General features: G+C 31.6%; 1 protein-coding gene across 1 annotated transcript in view; it reads left to right on the forward strand.

Annotated features, from left to right (window-relative positions):
* LOC139484763 (guanylate cyclase soluble subunit alpha-1-like) overlaps positions 1-26,019 on the forward strand; it is a 77,790-nt gene that overhangs the window by 48,806 nt on the left and 2,965 nt on the right. The window contains exons 4-9 of the mRNA XM_071268689.1: positions 12,378-13,072; positions 15,382-15,561; positions 19,227-19,365; positions 20,315-20,481; positions 23,064-23,207; positions 23,616-23,770. Of these exons, the coding sequence (XP_071124790.1) occupies positions 12,378-13,072; positions 15,382-15,561; positions 19,227-19,365; positions 20,315-20,481; positions 23,064-23,207; positions 23,616-23,770 (1,480 nt within the window). The remainder of the gene's footprint in view (positions 1-12,377; positions 13,073-15,381; positions 15,562-19,226; positions 19,366-20,314; positions 20,482-23,063; positions 23,208-23,615; positions 23,771-26,019) is intronic.

Consider the following 26,019-nt stretch of genomic DNA (forward strand, 5'->3'; position numbering starts at 1 on the left):
TTTAATTAAATTTTTGTAACAAAAGTTCTCCGAATCTGTATGTTAGCAGACTCTTGATCAGCAGATACACATCATTGCCTTTATTTGTTGTCAGTGCTGCATTAATTGTACCCTTGTTATTGTTAAACCACGTTAGTTAAACACTCTTTTTAGCGGATTATGTATGATAAGACCTTGACTAAAATCGTTCGACAGTAAAGCCTTAAAAGTTTGCTTAACTGCCATGCGAGATAGATATATATATATATATATACAGATTCAGTCTAAACGAGGACGTGACTCATTCATTCCTTTGTTTAAGATAAGAGTCACGATCATAGAAAATAACTGCAACTGCAACAACTTCATGAGTACCATATAAAGGTGGCATAGTGTATGGGAACACAAGTGTTTGTCACTCTTTAAAATATCTGTATTATCAACCTATAAGGTTTTCTTTTTACCAAAACCACGTTCAGAAAAAATACACAATGAATGTGGCATGTTGCAGCAAGGGAAACTATTTGCCCTTATTCAACATAATTGTCTGTTTTATAACCTAATTGTTTTCTATCGAAGACACGTTCAGAAAAAGTTCATCTCGTTGTTTCGTCAGCTGCGTCGTCATTTGTTGTTTCCCTAACTGTTTTGTCATTTAAAGATTTTTATTATTAACTTTTCTTTATATATTTAAGACGGGGGAGTGTGTTCGTGTTTTTCCTTGTTGTCTCGTTATTTTAAAATGACAAAAGAAAAATATCATTAGTTATTTCGTAAAAACAGATGCGACATTGCTTTTCAATTGACCGATCAGCATGGAAATTCAAAATAGGCCTACTGTTTGTATTCTATCCCCGACTATTAGCCCCAGTGCACTGTTATAAACAAAGAACTGGTAAATTTATGTAACATTGTTCGTTAACTTATCTTTATATTGACCATCAAAAGGTGCGTCTCAAATTTCCAAATTTCAACGAACGCAATATTTTCATCGCTAAATACCTTCCTGCAAGAATAGTTGGTAAAAACGTAAAATTTACACAAACGCGTGTCACGATGGGGATTGACAGAATACTGGTCAAATACTACAGAAATAAGCCATATATGCAAGGAAAAAGGTAAGGTTTTTCTGGGATTTTTCTATTGGCTACGACTGTTTGTGAAATCTTTAAGGTTTTAAGCAGCCAACTGTCAGTCAAGTATTAATGATTTCCACATCTTAAGTTTTCTACATTATTTGTACAACAATTATCTGCACATGAAATGTTCACCTTTTTTCATCACTATCGACATTATTCATAACAAAAATAAATAAGAAATGAAAGAAATGCGAATGTAAACTAAAAAAATTGTCCGTATTTGACATGTTGTTTTTCCAATTACTTTTAATTGAAACAATGCTGTACAATTGTAAGTTCAAATATTGTGGATAAACATTATATAGTTCCTTCTTACGTCATAGGTCTAAGCAAGCTATTGAGATTCAAACAAAATGGTTGTATTCTAAAGGATTCTGGTACTAACCTTAATATCATAACGGAATGTATGTTTTGAGTCATTAGTGCAGAGTAACTATTTCAGTCCTTAACAGCAAGTTAATTAGACGGTAACCATTTTATAAATTTAAAACACAGTTAGCAGGTGCTTTGTTCTTCGTGTAATGTACAATCGGTGACATCATTAAATCTGCCTGTGTTGTTAATGAAGATAATGTCTTGAGATTACTTTGTTTTAGCTGCGACATGGAAATAAAGTATTGTCTTTAAATGGGTTTGTTTTGCTGTTGAATAATTATTCTGAACATTCCATCAGTATTGGGAAGCTTGACTGTAATTAAGAATAATAATTACGTGCAAAAAAGTATTCCAATAAAAAATTAACCTCAAGGGAGTCGCCGGTATGTATACATCCACATGAATCAGTTCCATCTGTGGTACATTTATGAAGTTTATTACCTTTGAACTTAAAAACAATGATTTCTTTAATTGACTACAGGCAATACCTTCCTGCTATACGAAGGTAAAAATCTTTTATAAACTCCAACCCTCTATCGACTATAAACGTCAATTGAACCAGTGTCTGGTGATATTTTATTGCTGTTTTCAAATGCATCTTAAGAAACACAAAGAATATCAGGTTATTCGCAAAGACATTCAGTACAAAATTTATATGAACGATAAATCTAGATAACCCTTTTGGTGTGCCAAATGAACGCAGATTGAGGGAAACAATCCGTTAAAACTAAAGTTTGTTCTAATTGTTTATGTCCATAATCCAGTGCACTTTTTAGTAACCGCCTCTTGAGAATAAAAGAATATATTTTTATAGAATGGAAATAATGAATTGATTTCTAGTTATATTTTTAGTTTATATATAAATAAATATATAACAAGGGTTATTATTTATCTCAGCATTATGGTATTCTTTATAAAACATCGACTCTCAACGTTGACTTTAATTCTTGTGTGAACCATTTGTATACTAGTAATGGGTATAGAATGTGGTTTTCTCTGTTCGATAGTAAGTCACGTGCTGAGACGTTGCACATATTTTGTTGTGTAATATATGAATGCACAGCTACATCATGTCCGATAGACACACTGATTAAGGTAGATGCAATTAGAATGTGGCGTTTTTGAAACATATATTTATGAAATTGAAAATGTGATCTTTGGGATGGTCTGTATGCGGTTGTTTGAAATGATTATATTTGTGACCGCAGTGATGATTGCTATACCCATATTTTGACTATTTTACCTATTATTTTTTCCAGCATTGTTGTAATATATAATGGAAATTGATGCGACTGTCATACAAGTGAGAGGTTTAGCACTATAAAACCAGGTTCAGTCCACCATTTTCTACATTTGAAAATGCCTGTACCAAGTCAGGAGTATGACAGTTGTTATCCATTCTTTTGATGTGTTTTAGCCTTTGATATACCCATTTGATTAAGGACTTTCCGTTTTGAATATTCCTCAGGGTTCAGTATTATTGTGCTTTTACTTTTTGTTATGTTGCAATGGTTCTTCCTGAAATACTAAACACTGGAAAATTAATAACGATTAATATAAAAGAGGTAGGGGCATTACGGCCTGGTTTTGGCCCAAGAAAATACCAATTTTGAGAACTATTTCAAATTGGCACATAATGTTTGGAAATGCATAGGGTCGTGAAATATAAATGAAATCGATAAAGATTTTTATCTGATGACGTCGCAATTACTTCATAATATGTTAAATAGATGAAAGATACAGTATGTGTGCTCTTTCAATGGTTATTTTTATTATTGAAACATCGTGCGCAGCCAAGAACAAGAAAATAATTTATGAGAAGATTTGTAATAAATATTGACCTTATTTCACCAAATACAAAGTTGTTTCTTTGGTGCACACATACTATAATTTTGCAATCTAAAATTTATTAAAAATTTGAGAAAAACAAACAAAATCATGATTTTTTTTACCCAGTATGCAAATTTAGTTTTGGCTTGTTTCCATGATAACTTATTTCAATGTGAAATTTTTGTTAATTTTCTGATTACCTTGTGTTGTAGCTTATTCTGGACACATTTAGGAATGTGTGATAACTTTTAAATTTGTAGTGATATTTGGGCCTTATTGCCTCTAAACTTTTGGTCAAATCCTTCAGTTTTAACTAAAATTTACAGTATCACAAGCTAATGTATGTACTTTCAGATTTCAACAATATTTTAGTCAAGTTGTAAATGGCGAAAATGGTTCCGTAATGTGTTGTTGATAGAATTTGTTAAACTTTAAGTTCTTATCCAAATTTAAAACAAAAGTAATTCTTTATAAGCATCAAAAAGCTTTACGATTTGTTTGCAGACGAAATTGAATATATGTATGTTAAGGAAATCAAAGCAATTAAAAAAAATTCTAAGTAACTTACATTTGGCATTTATTTTTTGAGGAATTCATTGTAATTTATACTTTTAAGATATCATGTTATTTATTTTTTGTTACTAGTTTTTTTTCTCAATCGATTTATGGATTTCGAACAGTGGTATACTTCTGTTGCCTTTATTTGAAGTCAGAAAAAAAATATCTTTTTGGTCTAACAGCTCTTTGTAGAAAAAAAGATTGAAAACATAATTCAAATCAGAAAAGTTATTTGTTACAGTTTTAATGGAGGAAAATTATAATCTAAACATTTGGTATCACATGTAGAGCAGGATCTGCAATATCCCTAGAGCACATGAGATCACCCCTGAATGTTTGTTAGGGATACTTGATTCTTAGTTCTTAATTTTAATTTTTTTTTATTTAGTATAATGTAGACTTTGTTTTGTCGTCTATTATAGTGTTTTTGCCATGGTTTTGTCAGGGTTTTTTTTTGGTGAGTTTGATCTACCATTTTTTTTACATAATGCACCAAATCAGGAATATGACTGTTGCTATCAATATGTTTGATGTGTTTGAGCTTTTGATTTTGCCATTTAATTAGCGACTTCGCGTTTTGAATTTTCCTTTGAGATCAGTATTTTTGTGATTTTACTTTTTAAATACCCCATTGGTTTCTTCCCCCTTAACTTTAAGAAATTGACCTAACAATTTTTTTTGCGATTATTTATTTTATAATATTTGTGTTAGAAAAATGCTACTACTGGCAGATGTATATATTCAAGTCAATACATTTGTACTTGTTTTGGCTTTCAAACATTTTTATCTGAGCGTCACTGATGAGTCTTATATAAGCCTGGTACCTTTGATAACTATTTGGTATGAAGGAAAACAACAGAATCTATAAACAACAATCATAATGTTTTGAACAAGGAAGAAATCATATATTCCCTTAAACGCTGCCTTATCTATACAATTTAATAGAATTAACAACGATGTCTGCGTTATAATCAGAATCATACGTATTGTTTTCGACAAATTGTCAGTTAATATTAATCACTATAGACTCCCATAAGGTAAAACTTCATGTAAGATTTTCTAAATTACTAAGTTTTACAATTGGTTTAAGGCAATTTCCATTCATTATAATCATTTCAGTGAAACTATCGAAGAATCTCGATGTAAAACGAGATATAGTTATAAGACGAATACCTTTTTTATTATCGTGATTGGCTTCGTGTGCCAACATAAACGCCAGACTTTACAAGCCTATGTGAAATTAGTTTTCTAATCATGTTTTATGCATTCGTTTGGAGAGGACCAATTACTTTAAATACGAAAAGTCTAAATTAGACGACGGTTAGACAATTGGGTTTCCTACTAATGAGAGCTTATTGATAAAGTCTTTGGTATTCCAATCGAAATTTCATCTCACAGGAAAAATAATCTGAAGTGTTGTTTTTTTAATTTGCGGTGACATCCGCATGTTCTTTCTATGTATTGAAGTAAACAATCAACGTCTAATGGTGCTATATATCCATATATAGATCGTCATATATAAATAGCTAGATAAGATATCAACTTTTAGGGATATAATTGCTTCTAATTCGTTATGAACTATTGACTTATAAAAAGATGTTTTACTTCTGCATTGCTAACGGTACGAAGTATAAAGTTACTCAACAAGAATGTTACTGCAAACATTATTAATATGCATTTGGCAGAGAGGATAATCCGGTTTTTCATTAAATGAATTCTTGTGACAATAGTAGCTCCTGGACTGTTTAACTAGCTATATACCTTCAACTGTAAAGCTGAAAGAGCACAATAATAAGAATAGCTGGTAGTATACTAATAGTTATCAAAAGTACCAGGATTATAATTTTATACGCCAGACGCGCGTTTCCTCTACATAAAATCTACTAAAATCGTTGAAAAATAACTTGTATGTTCAATTATTTACTATCTTCATATACATATTTGCTGTTCATTTGTAATATGTTCTACTGATCGAGCCCGAAGTAGAGCAAATAACACATATGGTCATACGACAGAGACCTGTTGTTAGACTGTTAATTAAGAAACTATTATGTTAAAAAATTTATATATAAATTTAATTATAAAGAATAAATTCATAACATTGAAATAAAAATCAATTGTATGTATTCAATGTTATGCAATGTTTGAATATATACATATTCATATATTGTATTAATGATTCAACAGCGAATAACAAACTGTTGTTTGACATTATATTTAATCTACCCTCGAGTATTTCAGTAGAGTTATAGGCGATCATAAACTTACTTTCCGCAAAAAGAGTTTGCAAATTCGTTAAATGTAAATTGGTCAACATTTCAATAATATACATAGCTATAAAAACGAACGATTTGAGCTTCTTTGAACAGTATACTAGTACACTGTTTTCATTTGTGATAACTGCCCCCAAAAATGACAGTCTTGGAAATAATCTGAGAGAATTACATTGATGAGAGACTCTCAACATGAACAAATATGCCACTAATTTTGAAGAGTAAAGTCGTGATTTTTGTTGTGAATCTGAGGTCTAAAAGTGCAAATTGAATTTGATCGATCCCACCTTTGATAAAATTGGAGTTGTTTACTAATGACATACTGTACCACTTGAACACAATCTGATTGTGCCTGCTGTTTATAGAAATACTCTTAACGATTCTGTCACTCAATATTAGGTATAAACGTGAAATGCGATGACAGTACATGCATTGATTCTTACTTGAAGCTATTGATATGCTTTATACTCTTATCGGATTTCTGTACTCATCATAGATACTTGTTTATAAGTAGAAACTATAGATTTTGGCTTATAGTACACTTGTAGATCAAATACATTCTTATGTTTCAACAAGTTATGGATAGGAGTGTCATACGGTTGTACTTTTTTAAGTGCAGATAAAAATCATTGGAAGTAATACAATATAGATTAGATATGAATGCACATTATGCAAAACTATCAAAAAAGCGATAATGTGAAAAAAGGAAAATAGGATAATACAGTGATATAAAGACAAGAAAAAGTAAAACCACAAAAATACTGAATTCCGAAAAAAAATCAAAAAGAAAGTCACTTATCAAATGGCAAGAGCTCAAACACATCAAACTAATGTATACAACTGTAATACTTGGTACACACATCAAACTAATGTATACAACTGTAATACTTGGTACACACATCAAACTAATGTATACAACTGTAATACTTGGTACACACATCAAACTAATGTATACAACTGTAATACTTGGTACACACATCAAACTAATGTATACAACTGTAATACTTGGTACACACATCAAACTAATGTATACAACTGTAATACTTGATACACACATCAAACTAATGTAACCAACTGTAATACTTGGTACACACATCAAACTAATGTATACAACTGTAATACTTGGTACACACATCAAACTAATGTATACAACTGTAATACTTGGTACACACATTTTGGTGGATGAAACCTGATTTTAAACTAGCTAAACCTCTCATTTGTATGAAATTCGCATCAAATTCCATTATATTGACACCGATGTGTGAACAAAACAAACAGACATAATAGGTGAACATGTCATAAATATGGATACAGCAGTCAAACAATAAACGAAGATATACATAGACAAACTATAACCACTAAACCACAGACTCTCGATGAATATACTCGGCTGAATTTATTCCCGTGAAATTGCATTGTTGATTGCAAACTTGTTTTGAACCTTTAATACACGACGTTTACATAAGCAAGTTCAAATTACATAAATCATTAATTCAAGCAATTAAGGAATAAAGTTTCCTTGGTTATTGAAATTAATTGTAAGCAAAGCTTAACGATGTTCTGATTGTATATTTGTTTTCTACTCGAAATAGAAATCTTGGAATCGCGATGCTAAAAAATCAGGCTAATAACCAAACAGAATGATTATTTGACGGTCGTGTGATTTTAGCTGTAATTAGAATCAAGGAATCATTAGTAGTAGATTGTATATGCAATCAATTTGTCCTTTTCCATATAGAATTACGATGTAGAAGGAAACAGTAGATTGTTGATTGACAAACCACACTTAATGATTTACTTTTGTCTTAATTTCTTACAGAGTCCCCTATGATTTAGTTAAATAATCAATTGCAATAGTTGCTTGAATAGGTTGTGTTGCAATGCTCGGAGTTGGATTTGTGTTTCTAATACTTTTAAGTATGAAAACGAAATAAGGATTTTTATGATTTATACATTTTTATCCGTCTTTTACAACAATGAAATCGTTAACTGATATTCTGGTATGTTTGACGGATTTTAACTTCTTGTAACACCACGAGGACATGTCTTGGTTTTAGAATATGACCACACATACTTGTACGTCCATCATCGTCCGACATTGTATTATTTAGAGAGGATATGGCGCGGAATGACCACACCGACTTGTACGTCCATCATCGTCCGAGATTGTATTGTTTAGAGAGGATATGGCGCGGAATGACCACACCTACTCGTACGTCCATCATCATCCGACATTGTATTGTTTAGAGAGGATGTGGCACGGAATGCTGAAAAAACATAACTAACTGATTAGGAAGGCATAGGAAGTTTCTGTTTTATAGTTACCTCTCTGTGCGTGAGATACCCCGATACATATTTGTATAAATGTCTGTACATTCCCCATTTCCATTCTCAATTTTACATAACCTTATGTATGACAAAATAATTTTAACCCTCCCGACGTTTAAGGTCTTGAATTGTTCTCTGGCAGCCTTCAACCATTTCCTCCCTTACATTAAAATCCAACTTTTAACTATTAGTTATTGTTAAACTGTTTGTATCTGAAAAACTGAACATTGTTGTTTATACGACTGACTTTCACAAAAAAAGTAGTACGAGAAAAAGTACTAGTAATTCATGAACATTTCAGTATAGCATTATCAGATTTAGTCAATTTGGTGCGAAAAAAAAGCCCCAGCATGGATGTTAGGCAAATAGATAACACAAATTTTCATTGCTGGAACATGTATCACAAAAATTGTGCTGTTATGGTCCAACCATAAGAACAACATAGTCGGTATATAGTATATAGAATGTGGGACACGATGCAATCATATCAGCAGGCTTAATACATTTGGATTCCTTTAACATGTTTTTAAAGTAGCTGCAAGCATTGTTTGAATTGATAAATATTTTTGTGTTTGAAGTTTGTACTTGTGCTTTTGTCATTTATCATTGGACTTTATTTTGGTATTATGTGATCTTATTTTCTAGTTTTAAATATACGTTTTTTTTGTAACATGCTTAACCCCACTGATGGAAATTGAAACTGGTTTTTTTGATTTCTTAAATGATAAGTTTAACTCAGTAACAACTTTAATGTTAGATGCCTGTATCAAGTCTAAAACCCACTCAGTGTCTTGTGTCATTTTGCAATATCTTTATAGTTGGGTTGAAAAAAGAAAGTTATAAAAATAGTCGGGTTAGATAAGAGCAGAAAAGTCAATTGTGAAGTATACCAACTGAGACATCATATTTTTTTAATAGTATTTTTTTTATCAAATTAAATATGAACAACGGTATGACCTGATACAGAAGTTACTCGCACGAATAATCTTATATTACATCTTTATAAAATTCTTTATGATTATTCGTGTGTATAAAAGCGTTCCATTGGCAGCTAATTCGGTGTGTTAAATTTCAACTTGGGTACTCGTCACAGAAATGTTCTGGTTTAAAATATATATATATGTATGTAGATGATTTAGGTGAACATTTGATCTGTTACTTACATATGTACAGAAATAGATTGTGTATAGCACACCGATATGTTGTGTTCATTTGAGTTGACTAAGGAGATTTAGTTGTCCGTTTGGTAGCCTATATTTAATTTAACCGAATCTAACATGAGCGCAATTATATTCCATTATAGTGAATTGTTCCTTAATATCCCTAATTTGGAAAATTATCTCTTTTAAAAAACGGAAAACCAGTAGCAAGTTAACTTGCTTTGGAAGACTTTTCTGAAAGTAATTGCTAACTTTGAATGTGTAATTACTGTATGATAAGACGGATTACAAACGATTGTCTATGGTGTATAATAATGTCATGTTCTGTAAGTTATAATGATCACATTCGTTCTTTGTATAGAAATCTAGAGTAACACAAATAAGAATAAATTATACCAAGGCCAATACCAAAAATAATATTAACAAAAATACCGAACTCTATGGCAAATTCAAGAAGAGGAAGTCCTAACTGATTGAATAGAAACAACTGTTATATTCCTCAATTGGAACAGGCATTTTTTAATAAAAATAGTAGGTTAAACCTGTTTTTAAAACTAGCTTTACTTCCCATGTGTATAACTATTGTTGATAGTTCTGTTAAATTGACAAAGCAGGAAGAGCAACCTAAACAGGCATAGACTCCGTGGTGAAGACCGTACTTTGACCTATAATGGTTTAATTGTATAAATTGAGACTTGGATGAAGATTTGTCTCATTGGTACTCATATTATCTTCTTATATCTATAATACTAGGTTAATTATACCCCACGCAACTGGTTGCAGAGGGTATAATGTTTTTGACCCGTCCGTCCGTCAGTCCTGTTTCTTGTCATCGCAACTCCTCTCAAACCACACAACAGAATTTCACGAAACCTTTTCAGATAATAAGGACATACTATGTAGTTGTGCATATCGACGGGAAATTGCGATTCATTTTTTTTCTAGGAGTTACGCCCCTTTGAACTTATTTACTTTAATGTACTACTGCAACAGTTTGTCATCGCAACTCCTCTAAAACCACACAACAGAATTTCACAAAACCTTTTTAGATAATAAGGACATAATATGTAGATGTGCATATCGACATGAAATTACGATTCAATTATTTTTGTAGGAGTTGTGTCCCTTTGAACTTATTTGCCTTAATGTACTACTGCAACAGTTTGTCATCGCAACTCCTCTGAAACTACACAACAGAATTTCATAAAACTTTGTAGATAATAAGGACATACTGATGTGCATATCGACAGGAAATTACGATTCAATTTTTTTTCCAGGAGTTACGCCCCTTTGAACTTATTTGCTTTAATGTACTACTGCAACAGTTCGTCATCACAACTTCTCTGAAACCATATAACAGAATTTCATGAAACTTTGTAGATAATAAGGACATACTATGTAGATGTGCATATTGACAGGCAATTACAAAAACAATTTTCTAGGAGTTATGCTCCTTTGAACTTATTTGCTTCAATGTACTTCTGCAACAGTTTGTCATCGCAGCTCCTCTGAAACCACACAACAGAATTTCATGAATCTTTGTAGATAATAAGGAGATACTATGTAGATGTGCATATTGACAGAAAATTATGATTCAATTTTTTTTTCTTATACAATTTTCTTTTCTTACACTTATTTCATTTCTCCAATGACAATGTGGGGGCGTGGGGTATGTGAGCGCGCTCACTAAGGTTCTTTAATTAACAATAAATCGGATCTAGTAGCTAAAAGCTATGTACATATACTTCACAAACAAACAACAGAAGTGACAAGCAAATTTAAACATTCATACACATTATTCTGACAAAGACGCCAACATAATAGGTGTAGAAGATACTACATTTAACAATCACTCCAACATAATAGGTGTAGTAGATACTACATTTAACAATCACTCCAACATAATAGGTGTAGTAGATACTACATTTAACAATCACGCCAACATAATAGGTGTAGTAGATACTACATTTAACAATCACTCCAACAAAAAAGTTTTTGTCATTGATAGTACATACCATATTAGAACTGTTGTTAATAACAAAACAATTGGAAGATAGACAAAATCATGGAAAAGGGAAAAGATAACTACAAATCGACCGACACAAAAACGAAAATTAAGACAAAGTTAAATAAACAACATTTGATAATATGTACTCGCAGTTTTTGCTCAAATACATTGGCCCATCGTATTGCCCGTGCAATTACATTAATATCCAGTGATAAGTCGCATTTGGTATACGTAGAACAACAAGATAAGTAGGACTTGATGGCGGCTTCTATCAATGGAACATATCTATTGTCATCTGTGACATTGATACTAGTATTTCATAATTTCAACCATTGCCAAACATTATTAGAATTCCCGTAAAACATTAGAACTCTCTTTAACTTTACTATTTAAAACCCACAACTAAGCTTCATCCCACAAACAACTATTTTAGACCTTGTACTTACTTTTAGACGTAAAGCATATTTAATATAAATATAGAAGTTTGACTGTTGACTTTTATTCCAGCTCTTTCTCTCACCCTCGTCTTTCTCTTTTTGAAATGATTGACAGAATCAGTAGTTGAAATGTTCGAAACCATATTTAAACACAATGAACTAAACTATGAAGGATTAGATGAAAACAATGCTGCATTTTCTATTGTGAATGTTAACTTAAACTTAATCGTATGTATTAAGCAGTTCATGTCAAAATTGTAAATTATTAAGGTTTTATCATACAATTTCAGAAACGGACCTATCAACATGTCTAAATCAGTTGGGTCGGGAGTATGTAAAGTTATGTCTGGCAGAATACGGCAAAGCTCTTGGAATGATGGGTAGTAACATGGTGGAATTCTTCAGTAACTTAGATGGATTGCATGAGGAAATATGTAAAGCCCCACAGTTTAAGAATCAAACTCCACCCTCGTTTCGATGTGAAAATAAGTTAGACAATGTTGATATGCATTTTTACTCTGACAAGCGTCGTCTGTTATCTTATTATGCAGGAATAGTTCAAGAAATCGCTGAACTTTTATGTCAAGTGCAGATTGACATAGTTATTCAGCCAAGCGAATCGCCTTCCGGAATTCATCATGTCTTTCATATAAATTCTTCACAACGCAACAGTAACAATAACTGCACGATATGTGTTAATCAATCGACATATTCGAGCAAACCGTCCGATTTAAAAATTGGGATATCCACTTTTTGTGAGGCTTGCCCTTTTCATGTGATAGTAGACAGAAATCTAAAAATAGTACAACTTGGAAAATCTCTCATGAAAGTCATAGCCTCTGATATTCAAACAAAAGGTTTGAACTTTGAAACCTACTTTAGCATTACTCGCCCTAAGCTCGACCAAATAACATTCTCAGCACTTCTCTCAAGGGTGAATTTCTCATTTGTATTGGAGAGTAAATGCGGATCAAAGTTACAACAGGTAGGTTGACAGTTATTATACAAATAAGAAGATGTCGTATGATTGCCAATTCGAAAACTCTCCACCAAAGACCAACTGACATAGAGGTTAAACACTATAGATCGACGTACAGCCTTCAACAATGAGCAATTTCCATACTTCATCATCAGCTATGAATTAAAAACCCTTAACTGACATACAGTAATAGAATCCAAAAGACAAAAACTAACGGCCTGATTTATGTTCAAAAGAATGAATGAAAAACAAATGTGATATACAGCAACAAACGACACCCCCCGTATTACAGACTCATGATTTAGGAAAGGGAAATACATACAGAATGTGGCGGGATTGAACAAGTCTGTTAGTGCCAATCCGTCCACTTAACCTCTGATAGTAGTGAAATAGTACAACATATGAAAAAAAATAAAAAAAATAATTTAGAAAATATATTCTATACTTCATATATTTTACAGTTTATTTGTTTTCATCTAGTACATCAAACAAAATTGCAGCATGTTCTTTAAAATGCAAGATGACTCAAAATATGACAATTATTGAGTTTGTTTAGAGGTTAAACACATTTAAACATTGCCAGTTTTTCTAAATTTAAGTATCTCTTTAACGTCATTCCCATGAATAGTGAATTAAAAAGCTAATTTAACTGGTAGTAATGTTAAGCCTTGTTATAACCTATGATATGTGTCTATTTCATTACTGATGTCAGCCAAGTATCCTTTACAACCGTTCCGCATCACATTTAATCCTATTACATCATCTATTAAGTCTTTTATATTGGGAATATTAATATCCAAACCAGCTGGTGTTTCCGTCTTTTATTGATTTTTATCAATGAAATTTGATACTTACTTTTCGGTTCACCCTCGTAAATACTGCGACGAAGGTTGATTCATGTCTTGTGATTGTACTGACGAACAGTAAAGACACATATAGTGCATCGTGTCAACACGTGCAGTTTTTGTCCTTTTCATTCGTCTGGGATATACCATCTATGTAGAATTAGTTTATATGTCATTATTCTTCAAATGTAGCAATCATATCTGCTAACGCAAATCGTGATGATTTTTGGTTTTCTATAGCATCTTGTCAAAAATAGTAATAACGCCGATATTCTCGTAATAATGCAACAACGTTAATCAATACACACTTGAACGAACAAAGTAATTCTTAGAGTTGTCGGTCATTTAATGAATAAGTTGTAAAACAAACATGAAAGGATAAATTTTCCTGCACCTGATTCGCATTTCGACACTCAATGTCTCTAAATTAATGCTCGGGGCAAAAACATTGCTTTTGATTATATCAAAGAATGTTTGTAGATACAAGTTATTAACATCAATTCCAATCCGAGTTTGTAACTTCCATGTATATATACTTAACAAAAATTGACACTTTTGGCTCCTCAATTTGTTGGTCCAGAAAACGCGGTATGATTGATTACAGTTAAGTCACACTAGTAAGAGGGTTTCACATATCTGTCAGGATCAAATTTTGAAGAAAAAAAATCAAACCATTTCATTGATGAACAAATCCAAAATATTTTCGATTCCGAGACCTGAAAGAAAAGATTGACAACTTTAAAGAACCACTATGACTTGGTAACAATTATGGCTTTACATGATGTACGATCTACATTATTTTAAACGAATTACATACTTTTGATATTTCAATTTTCCTTTTATCGAAGTTCACATTTTTATACCATTCATGTGTTTGTTAACAATACTACAGAGGACTGGTTGAAAGGAACACATGAAGTATTTCCCCCCATGGATGATTGTTTATTCACTACTAAAGCAAATGCAAATTTTTCGAATTTCGTTTTCGCCAATAACAGATCATTATAGTAAACACTAATATTCAAGACAGTGTAGGCTCTTTATTTGGTCCATTCAATTAATCATCTTTTCATTCCAGTTTCCGAATCCAAAATATATTGCACTTGACTATCACTGACTCGATATATTTTGTCAAGATTGGGAATGTCTCAGTTTATTTCACTCATGTTAATATGTGTGTCAAATATTAAGATATATTTCATGTATTTCAGAACGTTTGACAACTGGTCATTTGTTGTTTATTGCATAGATTGTTTACCCTTAAACGAACGTATACATGAAAATAACAATATTTCGTATCCGATCTATTTGAACGGATTAAAGGATAATTAATTTTATCAAAGCGACCATGACCCTTCAAGCAATACCAAGTTAATGATTCTTACATAAAAGATTTTTTCCCCGGAGGCTATATAGGCATTAGTGTGATGTCCATCTAATCTAAGCTTTCTCTTAATTGTCCAATTACAGCATATGCAATTGAAAGGACAAATGATATACCTTCAAGAATCAGACAGCATCTTATTTCTTGGTTCTCCCAGCATTGAGAAAATAGACGAATTAATAGCACGTGGTCTTTATATATCTGATCTTCCAATTCATGATGCCACGAGGGATCTCATTCTTGTCGGTGAACAGACAAAAGCACAGGTAACTTACTATTAACACATTTTAATAAGAGAGCATACTAAAGTAGAATGGTGTCATTGGTCCTATCGGGAAGTGTAAATCCTAATCAAAACTTTCTCTTATAAGACGTATTAAAAAATGATCACGTCACAAAATTTAATTTCTTTGTAAACACTTTTCAAATATAGATATTTGGACAGAACTGTTCGTGGTCTCATTCATTTAGCGTCGTTGATAAAAGGAGATGTTCTATTCAATTTGCCCTCTATTTAAATATGGATAATTGGGAAGTATGAAGTTGTTAGTTTCCACTTTGAGCTCTTGTATTATGTTACAGAAGAGAAGTGAAAAATACCAAACAAACGTACAGTCATGAAAAAAAACCCGACCAATAGACCAACAATACTATACAAACACAATATAGATCGCTAAGGTTTGAGTAAAATCCGGGCTTAGTCTCAGGAACCCTGGAAAGTGTAGAAGATTATGCTCTATATGTGGCGTCCGTCGTGTTGCTAATGTTAGTACACGCCCGGTGATAAGTCTTATACGGTATATTACATCCAAAAGAAGAGGATTGAGGTTACGACAGTTGAAAAATATCCGTCTTTAACAGGTATTCCATAACGGTAAACCAACTCGAGGTGTAGAGTTTAGAGGGAGAAATGTCTTCCATCATACTATTCCATACTGTTATCAACCTAAAAGGTTTTATTAAGCTGGACGTCAACGTTATATTCGTAAGGAGAATACCACGGGTCTGGCACCATGACGTATTGATACAAAAATTGTCTACATGTTATTTTGTTATTAATTTCACAGACTAAAAATCACATGTTATTGTATATCATAACGTCGAATTTAAAAGGAGTAGGTCCGGTAAGGGCCGATTTTGGCCTCAAATTTCAAGTTCATCTAACGAAAGATTTTTGACACTTTTTAAACACTTAAGTGTCTGTTTCAATTGATTCAATAAGTATATATAAAATATTTTGACTGATTTACTCATTAAAAACGCTCCGATTCTAGCTTAAATATAAAAAATATATCAAATATGCCCCAAAATGTCACTTTTCAGTTGGTTTTTGTCAAAAATGAAAGTGGCCGCATCCGGGTTCATCCTCAACCTTTATATATGTTATGTCTTATCATCAAATACAACTTACATTTCAATATTAAGAATGAACACGAATGCGGCCACTTTCATTTAAGACGAAAACCGTCTAAAATTTAACTAAAATGCTAACATTGTGAAAATTTCAGTAATTTAGCATGACTTAATGATGCTAGTATCCGATATATGTGCATCGTATTGTCAAAAACAATCCATATTTATATAGCAGAAGCATTCTACTGTCCAATAAATAACTAAAAGTATACATTTTTACAATTTTGTAAAACCGCTATATTTTGGGGCCAAAAAGAGGTCTTACTGAACCTACTCCTTTCTGGTTCATTGACGTTTCCTGTATTCTTTCGATTACAACACAGAAATTGATGTCATTTGAATATATTATTGCAGTGTTCAGTCAAATTATGAATTTCTTAGACATATATAAGCATAAAACGTACAAAATATATTGTAGATTGGAAAATTAATTTTAGATTAAAATTTAATCTGTTCATACTGCTATAGTTCATTCACCTAATAGTATTTCTTTTACAAATTTATAAAACAAATGACACTTGAAGCAAATGAAATATGTTCTTGCCTTTAAACGAGAATGTTGCACCCTGTGAATATATCGGAATACAGTGGTATAAAAGCCTTCACGACCAATTTCTGAATGGAAATGTAACATTATTGTATAAAGAACTCTGAACACGCCATATGACCATTAAAACTTTAATACTATGTTATTATCCATAAAAATATCTTTAGATTGTTTATGGCTTGTGCAGATGATACATAATATAACTAATGGTTCTTTTCCTTTCTACTTCGACAAAACATTCATCAGCTCTTCATTAATGCATCTTAGGGAATGGCTTCGAAATTTATAGATAAACATATTCTATAGATGCTTATTTAAGTCATTTTCTGTCCAGACGTTTCCCTTTTCAATATGAATGAGTATCTATTTGTTTCCATTACACCACAGCTGTTCGTCCATTTCAAGAAGTAGTATGTAAATATTTTCCATTCTTCTCCGTACCTCGCCCATCTAATTGAAGTCCTTCCTAGCTCTTCGTCTATCCCTTTTCCATAGTTTTGTCTGTTTGTTACTTTTCATTCTAAGCCCTTCGTATATTTGTAACTTGTTCTCGGCCATTCTTCAGATTTCTGATCCTCTTTAATTTGATTTTGTTACTTATAGCTGGCAATAGTCCTTGCTTTTCGCTAGTTTTATTTCCGTTCTTGTTTATAAAACATAAAGATGGATAACAGGAATCACATAAATAAATAAACAGTGCATTAGGCGAAGTCAACCATAAAACCTGACTTCTCGAAAACGTAGATGTCAGAACTAAAATAAACAACAAAATATTACACATGGACCGGGCAGCCCGATCTGATGCAGGCAAACACCGTCTTTCTTATCTAGACAATATGTTGAAAATTGTGAAAAAACGACTGATAAATAATTCACAGTACTGCCCTTAAATTTAAACAAGAAAATAAAAAATCATTTTGAAATCTGCTAAAAAAGATCTTCTCTCAAGTATTTTATATTGCAATTCCATCGAATGAAAGTACCATATTAGCTCAAATGATGAGAGCTATCGTTTATAACAACTGTAGCACTTTCTGTTAACATGGGACATATTTCTCGAGTAAAGAGTGTTTAAAAGTCTGTTAACGACATTACACAATCTATCTAATAAAGGAATACCAACTTCACATTGAGCCGTACCTCCACATAAACCATACAAAATCGGAAATATTTATGATATAACTTAGAAATAAAGTGTTTGGTACTTCATAAATTTGATTTTGGGACAATTTTTTTCCCACAGAAAACGTCTATTTTTGAGTAATCGATCTGTGTCTGGACACTTGAACATGCCCAGTCGACATACTACACACGAAATGTAGAAACTGTTTTGTTTTAACACTAGCCCCATTGTACCGCAAGTTGTTTGCAGACATTTTCTAGTAAAAGTAAAATAATAAAGATACCGATCTCTTCTGCAAAATTCAAAACGGAAAGTCTCTAGTCACATGTCAAAATAAAAAGCTCAAAAAACATCATACGAATTGACAACAACTGTCAAATTCCTGACTTGGTACTGGCGTTTTCTTATGAAGCAAATGGTAAATTAAACCTGGTTTTATAGCTAGCTAAACCTCTTACTTGCGTGACAGTCGCAAAAAATTCTATTATATTGAGAACAATGTGTGAACAAGGCAGATAGACATAATGGTAAAAATGTCAAAATAAGGGTACAACAGTCAATATTGTATCATAATGCCAATCACCAACATAAAAAGGCATATAGACAAGCACATAAGCAAACACGAAAGAGAAGAATACAAAAAAGATAACGTATGAAATGATATTTGTTTTAGAAGAGATGCTATGATACTGACTTGACTGTTGTTTCCGGTCATAGTCAATTTGAGGACACATTTTTATTCCTTCAAGTCATTGAGAGTATTGAATATCTATGATTTGGTCACAAAATTTCAAAACAAAACGAATCTGACCATGACTATATGCTGTATATTCAAATTGTAAATTTAGGATGGATTGAAGAAAAGAATGGAACAAATGAAGAGAAGCATCATAGAAGGAACTGAAGCTGTAGAGGCTGAGAAAAAGAAAAACGTCGAACTCTTACACATGATATTTCCTGAAAAACTTGCATCTCGACTGTGGAGAGGTATTGACTTATTTTACAATATTCAATTAAATGCATTTGAAAAGGGTTCTGATTTGACAGGAGTTGGCATGGAATCATCAAATTTTGGGTTTGAAAAACATAGATTAAATTCATAAATCAGGAGTATAAATTGTATAAAACGATACCAAGACGAAATGTAGCTGACTGAATTGTATCTTTTACTACTAATGGAACATTAAAGCAGCCAAAGATCGATGGTTTGCTGAATGTTCTTTAGTAGTACTGTTGATTTATACGTATATCTTATATTACATTCTAGCTACATGTATCAACAATCTAACGAAATGGTTTTAAACGACCGAAAGTTTCAAATGATAAGTTTGGTTTTGTATGAAGTTGCAATGATTGTAGGCGAAACAATAGAGATTGGTATCGACGGAGTTGTGACATATGAATGATATCGGTGATTTTTAAAATAAATGCATAGATACCAGAATTGAAATATCTGATTTATTTTGTCGAGCCGAAAGCAAAAGATATAAAGAACGCATGTTAAAAAGGATCAATGATACAGTTTACATGGTTTTCAGATGTACCTTCATAGTTAATATTTTATATATTGATGTTAATTACTAGATATGTTACTATATGATGAAGTCGGAGTTATTGCAATAATTAATTAATTTTTAAAAGTCAAGATAAACAATGAAGATAACGAGGAGACTATGTTATGCAGTAACGTTTATTATAACATGATTTTTTGTCTTTATGATGATAATTTATCGATTATTTACCTTATCGATATCAAAGAATATTGTTCTTGAACGGCTTTGACTTATCTGACACAATCGAAATTTTAACGACCTGATTATTAAGTTTGATTTGTAAAAACTAATGTATTCTAAGCGAGTACACAGGGATGAAGATTGATAATGTGGCGATTTAATAAAGTGATAACCGTTGATTGATAGCACTTTATATTTTTCAGGCGAAACGATAGAACCGATGAAGATCGATGAAGTGACGATGTTATTCAGTGATATTGTTGGTTTTACTGCTATTTGTTCTTCCTGTACTCCACTCACCGTGATCAATATGCTGAATTCTCTATACACACAGTTTGACCATTTCTGTGGTGATCTTGACGTTTACAAGGTAACGTTACATTTCATTTGTCCAGTATATTTCTGTGGAGGTCTTGACGTGTACAAGGTAACTTCACATTTCATTTGTCCAGTATATTTCTGTGGAGATCTTGACGTGTACAAGGTAACGTCACATTTCATTTGTCCAGTATGTTTCTGTGGAGATCTTGACGTGTACATGGTAACTTCACATTTCATTTGTCCAGTATATCTCAGTTTCAGGTTATGCAAAATAATTCAGTGTCAAAGTGTCTAAAACAATACACATAAAGCTTACTTTGGTCAAAAGTACAATTATGAAAATTCAAATGACTTAAAGTCTAGAAAGATTCTTGAAAAATAATTATATGCTTTAATGGTCAAAGAACGTTTTATACGTATGTTGTATTGCGGTGTTGTGCCTTGATAAATCCGTTGCTTGGGATACTATGATAACTTGACTTTTAATGATTATGGTTAGGGACAAAAGCTGTACATGAACAATCCAAAAATGCACCGCATTAAACTGAGAATTACTAAATATGCAATGCAAGTCATAAACAACGAACAATATGTTTTACTTGCACACCAAACGGTTATAAGAAAACCTAAAAAATTGAATTATTGGTCAAAATTCTGCTGCGAAGGTGAGTGTGTTTAAACAGTGTTGGTATGTTTAAAGGGACAGACACAATATCTGTTATAATAATCATTTTCTGAATGAAATAGATTGTATTTTAAGAAGACACTATACACGAACCTATAATTTATTTGAACTGGTCTGGTCAAAAGAAGCTCTCCCATTAGTGATGAAATATTTCAAGAAAAAGAATTGATGCTTTATAGCGAAACTCCATTTTTTTATGATTAATATGGTTTCTACTTTTGTTATTTTTTTGTTATTATTTTATTGTATATAATCTTATTTCGTTATTGTCACTCATGCAATAGAACTAATTTTAAGCAATTTCTTCAGCAGGCATTTCTATGGCAGAAATAACATCATTATAACAAAAATGATGACAATATCATCAACCGATTTACTTGACCATAGAAATAACGAGAATGACTTCATTCCATTAAGACTGATTATCACAATATCTGTCCAATCTAGTTCATACTAGAGCTAGACGAACACAAAGCTGGTTAATTGCAGTAAATGTTTACATTTTGGTGTTAGGAATATCTAATAATACAATATTTTATAAAAACCTATTACCATTTCACATGACTACTGTTATCTTTTCCTAAATGAATTAACTTCGCAAGCATTAACCTCAATATTCTATACAAAATTAGCTCTATCCAAGTTGACGATCTCAGAAATGAGACGATGTGAAATTGTTTTAATTGGCTTAGAAGTGTAAACTTAACTTGACGTTTGCATTAATAATAGGTTTTACAGAGGTTTATCTAAAACGTTAAAAAAAAATGCATTAATAAAAATGTTGTCTGCTCTTTTGTCGGGTTGTTGTCGCTTTGACACATACAACCTTTTTTTTTTAATCTTCGATGGTTTTTCATCTTTCTTTTTGTTATATAGAAAGCGTAAATGATCAAATGTGCGACAACTATTCGTTTAAATATCAAGCAAAGCTGTCCCTTTAGTATCTTTCGTCCCTCTTTTACATATACAGTATAATAATAGTATGCTGTATATTTATTCTTTGATCGATATAAGTTTTGATATACTAAAATGTGCATATGACAAGGATAACTGAGTCTATGGTACTATGATAAACACAACAGTTCACTTATTTCTTTCAGCATAAGGGATTACTAGATACTATATATCAGCTGAAATTACTTTTATTATTGTCATTTGTAAGTATTAAAGTGAATTTCAATTAACAAAGAAGTCACACGTATATATATAATTAGGACTAGTCACCATTAGCGCGTTCATCAAACCGAAACTTAATCAGATTCCTAAATTACTAATTGAAGATTATTGCTTTAACTTTCACCAAAGTGTCCGATATCTAGAAATAGTTTCGAGTAGGTGTAATTTTTCCAAATTGAAACAGGAAGCACAAATTGATATAATTGCCTTTCTGCAAATCAAGTATCAATGACATTTTCTAACTTAACTAAATTCGCAATCAAATAAATAATTTGCTTTTGCTAAACATTAATTTTATAAGTTAAACACAAGCTTCTCAGGAAAAAAATGTATCTCAAGTTTTTATTGAGAAAATAAGCGGTTGTTGCGGTTATTTGTTTTGAAAAAAAAAATGAAATCATATTTTATTCAAAGAAATAAATAATACCTCAAATTAAAACTGAAATGATCTTTCGAATGCAAAGACATCTTTTTAAGAAAATCTCTAACGTTAAATGAAAGAACTGAAAATTGTTACTTTTTTATTGAAGAAGTTTCAATAAAGTAATGAAAATCAAATCTTTAACTCAAACCATATAATAACATGATAACGATGTAAAAAATATATTTATTTTGAACTTCCTCCTTGTCAAATGAACTTGTTTCCGAAACCTTGCATATACCAAACAAATTCAAATGAGTGTTAATCATGGCTTAGAGAATAATCATCTTAACGATGTTTTTCGTTTTCGTTTCTGAATATTAAGTGCCCCCTTTTATTCATGTTGTAGGTAGAAACAATCGGAGACGCTTATTGTGTTGCTGGCGGGCTACACCGGCCCTCTAAATTCCACGCCCAGCAAATAGCCTGGATGGCAATAAGAATGATGGACACTGCCGGTAAAGAGAAGTCACATGATGGGAATACGATAAGGGTAAGAATGTCACGTTATTTACTTTTTAAAACAAGTTCAATTAATAAAGTCAACAGTAGTATACTGCTGTTCGAAACTCATAAATCGATAGGAAAAAAAAACAAATCCGGGTAACACACTGAAACTAAGGGAAACGCATTAAATATAAGAGGAGAACAACGACACAACATTAAAATGTAACATAACAGTTAAGTAATAAATCATCTGTTACTTTTGTCGTGTTTAACTGTAATGTAGTGAAATCTGTAACTGGGAAACAACTATATCAGGCAACCCAACACCTAAGGGTTGTATTTCATTCCAATGAAACGTTTTTTATCAGTTAATTAAGGACTGATATTTTGATTTATCAAATATTGATAACCTACTTAATAGAAAAAAAGTTATATATTATTAAATCTTTTACAGATGCGGATTGGATTACATAGTGGGTCGGTATTGGCAGGAATTGTTGGTGTGCGCATGCCCAGATATTGTTTGTTTGGAAACAATGTAACACTAGCAAACAAATTTGAATCTGGAAGTGAAGCAACCAGAATTAATATTAGTCCTACCACATACAGGTAATTCATGTAATGTACTTTAGATTGCACACATCAAGAGAACACTAGTTTTCCCTAAGATAATTTATTATACTGCATTTTAATTAGAATAATTTAAGGAATATGGCAGTTTTTATCAAATAGTCCGTTTCTATGTATGTTGCAGTTTTTGTTTTTGTTGCAGTTTAGTGTTTCTGTTGTTACATTGCTTTCCTCTCAAAGTTGATATGGTTCCATTGGTGTTAGTTTGTAACCTGGATTTGTTTTCTCTCAAATAATTTATGAATTTTGAAAAACGGTATCCTACTGTTGCCTTGATTTAACCTTACGAGATGACTGAACTTTAATTTGAGAAAAAAATCGATCCACCAGAAGGACCTACATTGTGTATATTCATTTGTCATTGCAATCAAATTTGGTTTTTCAAAAAAACTACCTTTGGTGTTAACACTGTTTACTGTCCTTTAAATGTTTATAACTAATCGATTTTGACTACAAATATCAACAAAGTCAAGAACAATCTTAAGATAAGCATTATGAAAGGTTTTGGAAAAACAATGCGATTTTTTAAGGAATTATTTATATGGACCAAAATGAAGTCATGGAATGTTTTCAGAAAAGTGCCTCGGACGCATTGGATTTTATAACGTGTTATTTTCATGTGTAATGTTTCGTACAATAACGGAACTATTTATAAATAAGGAGATGTGGTATGATTGACAATGCACCAACTATCCACCAAAGTTGAAATAAACTTGAATGTTATCAATTATAGGCAATCGTAACTGATGTACAATGTGTGAAGGAACGTTCCAAACGAGTTATTATTGTAGCATGTATTAGTACCCTTTTCATTTAAATCAAATTCATCAATATCAAAATTTATTAGTATCTCGTCATCTTGAATGGTCAACATCTTTAGGAAACAACTAAAAGCTAATATCAAAAAGAAATATGGTAAAATTAATGTTTTGATAATCTCTGAAAAATTACCAAAAAGAGAGATGTTAATCGTAATCAATTTCATTTCGAAAGACGAATGAAAATGACAATTATCAGATAATATAAACCATCTGTCTGGTATATTTATTTGCTTTAGATCGACTGTAACAACTCCTTTGTCAATTTTAATATAACCAAACCATAAACTATTTCTGATGATTTTTCTTCTTGAAATATTGCAAGCTTGCAAAATATCTCTTCGGAATTCCTAAATTATGAAATCAGTAAGAAAAATGTAAATTCATGAAAAGATGAATAGTTTGGATTAAGAATACAAGGAACGAAAGTATAATTCCTCGTCAAATCAATATTTTCATCTATATATAATGCATCTGCATTCAATTTAATTGATGGATTTTAGGGACTTTAAAACATACAACAACGATTCACAAGTATGAAAACTTTTATCATTTTCAAATAAAGTCAAATGGTGTGTGTCTTAAAACTGCTCTTGACATTTTTGTATTTGAATCTGAATGGATACTTCATGTACCTAATGATTTGGTTGACAGCTATTGAATATCCATGTCACATATCAACAATAAGATATGAGTAGCATCGCCACACCCATGTCCGATATACCACTAAATGTGGCATCCCCGATTGTTTAACCATTGGGTTTTACCTGTCATAAACAACACGACGGGTTTTACTAGTAATTCAGAATCTGTTTAACCGTAGGGTACAAACACTTCGTAAGGAAAGTCTTTACTTTTCTGTGTAAACGTTGTTTTTCTTTTCGTCCTTTTTCTTTTTGGTCATACTATTTTGTGTTTCTCTTCAGTTAATATAAATGTTCTCTTGGTATCTTTTGCCTTCTTTTTGTGTGAATCATAATTTGTTTTCTACTTATTATTGATATGGAAAACAAGAGAGTTTTAATCAGAGACCAGGAAAGACATTCCTTCCTGTTTCTATAATCATATCCCTTCTTATCTCGCAATGATTAACGGAAAGCCATTATCCTGTCTGTGAATCCGGTTCAAATCTAAATTCTAAACTTAATTTGAATTCTTATTTACAGTAATTTTTTTACATTTGATTTACAATAGAACAAAGGTTCAATTTTACTCGGAATATTTTTGGCAATCTATAATGAAATATAAACTTGTGTACATTTTAATTATAAAGGTACGAAAGTGTATTAGTATACTCATGCTACACTATATGAAGACATGACAGTTTAGTTTTTATCTTATTATTTTTTAATTAAACTTTGTCTAGTCAATTTTCTTTTTTTTCACACTGCCACACATCATTTAATATTC

The sequence above is a fragment of the Mytilus edulis genome, chromosome 8 (genome assembly GCF_963676685.1).
Source record: "Mytilus edulis chromosome 8, xbMytEdul2.2, whole genome shotgun sequence".
In the NCBI taxonomy this organism is placed as follows: domain Eukaryota; kingdom Metazoa; phylum Mollusca; class Bivalvia; order Mytilida; family Mytilidae; genus Mytilus; species Mytilus edulis.